Source organism: Cariama cristata, unplaced genomic scaffold (assembly GCF_000690535.1).
Source record: "Cariama cristata isolate BGI_N322 unplaced genomic scaffold, ASM69053v1 scaffold185, whole genome shotgun sequence".
Classification (NCBI taxonomy): Eukaryota; Metazoa; Chordata; class Aves; order Cariamiformes; family Cariamidae; genus Cariama; species Cariama cristata.
Genome location: NW_009616724.1, coordinates 67,845 through 74,174, shown reverse-complemented (window position 1 = coordinate 74,174; position 6,330 = coordinate 67,845). Strand labels below are relative to the sequence as shown.

General features: G+C 48.2%; 1 protein-coding gene across 1 annotated transcript in view; it reads left to right on the top strand.

Annotated features, from left to right (window-relative positions):
- Positions 1–6,330, top strand: part of LOC104161722 (dystrobrevin beta-like) — a gene marked incomplete at its 5' end in the record, with an annotated part of 88,273 nt that overhangs the window by 17,752 nt on the left and 64,191 nt on the right. Inside the window, one exon of the mRNA XM_009700255.1 lies at positions 5,583–5,668. Within this exon, the coding sequence (XP_009698557.1) occupies positions 5,583–5,668 (86 nt within the window). The remainder of the gene's footprint in view (positions 1–5,582; positions 5,669–6,330) is intronic.

Sequence of the window (6,330 nt, the reverse complement as noted above, 5' to 3'; positions counted from 1 at the left end):
CAGCTGCCTGCCGGCTTAAACCACAACCGTCCTTTTTGGTGCCCAACGTGGGGCAATTTCTCCAGCTGACCCTTAGCTTTTTTTAAATTGCGATGCTCAGGCTGGAACCAGTAGTTCACCTGAGTCAGAGACCAGGGATAAGTCACGCGTTGTAGTACGTAGCCTACCCTGCCTCAAACAACCCGTTCCCAGACTCTGCGACAGCGCGAGGTTATCGGCTCCCGCTGTTATCGGCTCGTGCTCGGGTTGTGAACTGCGCTCGTTTGCAAATCTGTTTTTGCAGAGCTGCTGCCTCGGCCCCTGGATGTTTATGTAGTTGATGTGTCAAAAGTAAATGTGAGACTTCGCACTTGTCTTAATAGAATGCAACCTATTTTTTTCAAACAATTTTTCCGCTTTCTCAAATAATTTTGTATTTTAGTATATTTTATATTTTATCTTGTCCTTTAAGGCAGTAGGAGCTTGCCACCATGTGATGGAGTCTGCAGATGTAAGAAGTGAATACTTTTTTCCATCATCCGCGATGTTAATGAAAATGTTGCATGGTACCTAATCTAAGAGAAAAGCCGTAAAATCCCACAAGAGGATGGCAAAGCATTGCTGAGGTGCAAGTGTATTGCGTTAATAGTTTCTCTCCTATACATAGGATTTGATTTTTTACTATGGAAGGGAAGTAGTTTGCTTTGGCCTGATTTGTTCTTAAAAACTCCATGTAGACTCTTACTTAGCCTATCTTCTAAGTATTTACAAGTGGCTTTATTTTGTGGTTTTTCCCCAAGATCTGAGGTTAAGCTGCCTGATCTGTAGTTGTTAGATCCTTCCTACGTTGCTTCTGGGTGTAAGCTTTATGGATAGCCTCTTCTGGCGTCTGGAGTGTTACCTTATAAAACTCAGTGCTTTCAGGGATGAACACAGAAGCTGTGAGATTGCCTCAGGTTTATTTAAGTCCCAGGATCTAGGTACCCTGATGAATTTCCTCATGCCTCAGCTACACGAAACATCCGTCTATGTTGTCTTCAGTCTGTTTTCTCTTTTCTAATCTGAGTTTTTACCTCAAGGCTGTAAATTCCATGCCTGGGCAGTTAATGTTTTTTAATATTAGACCACTGCTGGATTTATATTTTTTTTTTAATAAAACCTAACCCAGAGAGCGTAAACCAGAATCCCAGGGCTGCCTCTGACCACCACTGCATCTTGCACTGCTGCCTGGGGCTGGGCTGCGGCATGAAGGATGGAGCCTCCTGCCTCCCGGGGAGCCTCTTGGTTGGGGCGTGTGGCACAGGAGCTGTGTCTTGTTACCCATCCAAGGTCAGATATATCTAGAACTGGTGTCAGATATTTTCTGGACAAGTACGTAGACACGTACCTCTGTGTATTTTCAGCAGGCTCAATGCTGTCTCTGGTGACTTTTTGATACACTTTTGAATATGCAAGAGTTTAGACACCTCGCATTGTAGTATAGATTAGGTGAGAGAGAAGTGCTATTTCTCAGTAGCTGAGTGCACGACAGACACTTAGGCTTTGTGCGTAGCAGTCATTAAAAACTGCTGGTGCCCCCATCTATACCGTTGGGCACGCTCACCCTCCAGAGCAGTGCGACTGCGTACAGAGCACCTGCTGCAGATAGTTCTCGGCTTAGGGTAAATCCCAAACCATCCTGAGAATTGCTTGAGAGCGCTGGTTAGTCTGGGCTAAAAATAAGGCAGGGTACATACTAAATATCTGACAATATGGATGATCAAATTCCAGTGGCTCTGCTGGGTGCTTTTATTTCACCAACGTAGGCATCCCCTTTGCAAACTTTCAGGCTGAGCACCAGGTGCCTTTTAAGTTTAAGAACCTGGAAGGTTTGCATGTTAGTGGAGAATCAGCAGCCTGAAATTTTATTCTGGGCTTGTTTAGCCTTGAGAAGAGTTGTGGGGGTCTTTTTGTGTATTAATGTATGATGGTTGCAAGTAAGATGATGGTTGCAAGTAAGATGATGGAGCCAGAGCCTCTTCAGTGGTACCGTGACAGAACGCGAGGCAGTGGGCAGTAGCTCACTCCTATTTAAACAAAACAAAAAAACTTTCTTATGGTGTAAGTGCTCAAATGCTGGAACAGGCCACCCTAGCGGGCTGTGGAGTCTTCATCCCAGGAGGTGTTCAAAACTCAGCTGGACAATGTCCTGAGCAACCCACTGTAGTTGACATCGCTTTGAGCGGGGGTTTTGGATTAAACCATCTCAAATCTCCTTTCCAACCCCAGTGACTCTGTGATTCTGAGTTACAATAAAGAATTAGATGGACTCTCGGAAGCAATAGAACAAATAAGAGGACACTGAATTGTCATACAAAACAACCACTGTACAGTTTTCAGAAGACCAGTGATGTTTGAAAGTGAGCAGCATGAGGGAAGTCTCCTCTAAGATCTCTGCAGTGTTGTCTTTGCTCCTGAGGACTCGAGTACTTTAGGTCATGAGGGTGGTTTCAGGCTTTGGACAGGATTTCTGAAGAAGGAATTCAGGCCAAGATTGTGTTTTTATAGGCACAGTCCTACTTCGCAGCAGAACAAAGGTTCAAGTGCTTCGGATGGAGCCCCAAGAGCCCCAGGAAGCTCCTGAGGCTGCAGGTGAAGCACGTCACCTGCACTTGTCCTCATAGCCGATTGTACCAGGATGGAGGGAGAGACTATGGGACCTCGGCTTCGTGACGCACAGTTTCAGGGGAACCAGCGGTCCTGTCAGTGTTATCTACACCAAGACTGTTCGGGTCGCCCCAAGATGGAGAGAGTGGTGGTGGTGCTGCTGCCTACACTGTGCACCAACCCCAAATGTCGAACTGAGCTGAGATGAGCGGAGCTGAGATGAGCAGATGAGAGATGGGGTTTTCCCCGGGCTGTATCAGCAGGTCCATCCCAGCTCCTCGCCCACACCAGCCCTGTTCCTCGGTGTGAGAGCGGAGCCCACCCTGCGCCGACAGCTCCTCTCCGCTGCCCAGGGAAGAGAGGGTTTTTCTGACCCTTCTGTACCGAGCAGTATTTCTGCACTTCAGTTTCTGGGTTGATTTATTCTTATTTTTCACACTGTTGGTTTTAACTCCCAAGCTGTTTTGTTTCTTCTTGCCTGGGACCTGCCTTACCAAGCAGTTTTTACACAGGAAATTTCCACGGCATTCGGAGACTCCAGAAGTGGCCATCGGATCACCCAGGAGGACACAGAAGACCAGCTCGTACGTGTGTCAGTCAGGCAAGGCGCATTTGCCAAGTGCAAACCCACCCACCGTGCGAGTTTTGCCCAAAGAAGACAAGTGCTGTCTGCACTCCAAGCCCAACTCCAGTCAGGGTTGGCTCTGGGAACCCACAGCCAAACGGAACTGAAACCCTCGCGGGGTCTGTCCCCTCCACACGGGGTCTGTCCCCTCCGCCCGGGATCTGTCACTCTCCACCCTGTCTCCAGGAGCACTGGTGGATACCAAGCTCTTCCATCCGGCTTCTGTTTTTCTACCCAAATAGTTTCCGAAAATGGTTGTGAAAATGTCTTCTCAAACCAGGATCCCAATCTGAGGTCCTTCTGAAAACGTTGTGGTAAAAATCTGTGCAATCCTGAGACCAAGTGAGAAAAAAAAGGCAAAAGCAGCGGACAGAAGCGCTCTGCTGTGTCGGAAGACAGCCCATTTCTCAAGTACATGGTGAGAGGCAGAGGCACCATGGCCTTCATCATCTGCGCTGCCAGTATGAACACACCCTCTCTGCACAGGACCTGAAGAACGGCAGAAAAAGGAAATCTGATTTGGGGACTGGAGCATCTCTGCTGTGGGGAAAGGCTGAGGGAGCTGGGACTGCTCAGCCTGGAGCAGAGCAGGCTCGGGGGATTGAATCCATGGCTACAAACACCTACAGGGATGGTGCAGAGAGGACAGAGCCAGGCTCTTCCCAGAGGTGCCCAGTGCCACGACAAGAGGCAACAGGCACAAACTGGACCATAGGAGGTTCCCTCTGAACATCAGGAGACTCTTCTCAGTGTGAGCACTGTGAGCACGGGCATAGGTTGCCCAGGGTGTATCTCCCACCTTGGAGATACTCAGAAGCCATCTGGACACGGTCCTGGGCAACCGGTTCAGGGTGGCCATGCCTGAGCAGATGCCCTCCAGAGTTCCCTTCCAACCTCAGCCATTCTGTGATCCTGTAATGACCTGGTGTTGGAAGCAGACCCTACGTGCCATCTCCTTCCTCAGGCATTTCTTAGCCAAGGAGACCTGTCCACGATAAAAGATGTCTCCCCACCTCCGAGTGGTCAACTTCTTGTGTCTGATGGCCAGAAGGACAGTTCTGAGTTGTGCTAGACCGCCTAAGCAACATCTTAGGGTTCCAGTGGAAAAATACACTGAACCAGTACAAGACCCTGTGATTTTTTTCTCACTCTTCTTGGTTCATATAACTGGCTTCTTCAGCATCCAGCCCAGCTGCCCACAGGTTCTCCCAGAAACTACAGATTCTCCTTTAATTACCCAGTCCTTTTCTCAGTAGTGGTGACGACTGCTGGTGAGAAGTGCCAAACGCAAGGATCACAAAGGTCAGGACTCACTGCGAAAAAGCATTTATGCAGCAATCTCCCTTCAAGTGATGCTTTGGAGGGGTTGAGAAGAATTAGATTGTCCAGAGGCAGTGACCATGCTTAAATTTAATGTCTGTGAATAATCTTGTCCGTGTAGGTGGACAGTGTTTTCTGGCCTTCAACGTACGAAGAAGCACGTGTTGGAGTTTAACAGCCCCACCAAGCAACATCAAGCTTCTGCTGTGTGTGTGGACAGGCCGTCTGGAGCTCCCGCGTAACACAACGTGGGACAGGGAGTCTTGATTCACGTTTATTTAACATCGCATTGCAACAGCTAAATGCACTGAGAGACTTCGTTTAACCCCAGCGTCACTGCCGAGTTGGGAAAAGGGGAGAACTGGGACCTACAGAAAGCACGAGAAATTAATATCACCTTACTACAGAAGCTGTTTGAAGACCTTGATGTAGAGATGTTTCTGTCAAACTATTTCTAAGCATTAATGAAACTGTATAGTGCCAGAGTATTGTAACCAGAAAACGGGGAATATGAGTGAGTCACATCGTCAGCAATTCGTTGTGATGTTCGGCAGTGGTGTAGGTACCAGGGCTCTAGCTATAAGTTATCCTAACTTTTCTTCACTAGCTGACATATGGGAAGGTCGATGTTTCACTAGAAGACTTCATGATAAAAGGTATAACAGCGTCTTTTCCTGGGCAAGCCTGTCGGTGCTTTGGGAACAGATAGATATGGTGTGTTTTTTCTGAAGGTCTTTAAAAAAAAAAGGCAAATAAAATTCTTCAGATGGATAGTGAGGGTGATGAGCCAGGTCAGCCTTCCAGCGGCCACCTACCCCGAGATCAGACCAAGTCAGCCATAAAACCGCGTCTCGGTGTGCCCCCATAGTCCATCTCAGCACAGCTGGTTTCACGGTTCTGCAGCCTGGGCTGTAAGTGCATTCAGGAAATACGGGGCTGGATCCAACTGTGTCATGTGTAGTAACGGGTAATGAATATTTCGTCTAATTTGTCTCTCTTCCTCATCCACCAGCCTCGCCCACCAACAGACTTGGGTTTCAACTTTGATGCCAATAAACAACAGAGACAGCTGATAGCAGAGCTGGAAAACAAAAACAGGTAAAAAGCAAGCTTTGATCAGTATTGTTTTAGAAACATTTGAGGAGAGAAGGGCCTTCGGTCCTTGTGCTTTGTTGTTTTTAACCTTTTGTATTGTGTTAACCAGATTGTTTCCCTGGATCTGTTGTTGCAAGGTGTAGCTGCCCCATTAACCAGTTAGCTCAGTGCGGATGCACCTGCGGTGCCCTGGTTCCCTAGGGAGCAGGTTGGTCTTCTTCACTGATCTTCTTAAAATCATCTTAACTGACACTGAGCGTCAGGGGCTGCCTTGCTGTCTTGGTTGGCCTCCTGCAAACCCAGCAAACTTCTCAGAGCAGGGTAAGCTGTCCAGGTGGCAGCAGGAAAATAAATTGGCTGTGATGTAGTGGAGCGAGAAAGTTGGAAGGTTGGGGTGGGTAAATTCAGCTTGAGATGAATAAATGTATTTTTTCCTTTTACTGGAAGACAAAAATATCTGAAGAAACTGGGAGACCTGAAAGAAATAGGAGATGGGCTGTAGGAGATGGTTTCCTTCTTCTGGACATGACCCGGCCATGTGCGCTGGCAGCCCAGAAAGCCAACCGTGTCCTGGGCTGCATCCCAAGCAGCCTGGCCAGCAGGGTGAGGGAGGGGATTCTGCCCCTCTGCTCCGCTCTGGTGAGACCCCCCTGCAGTCCTGCCTT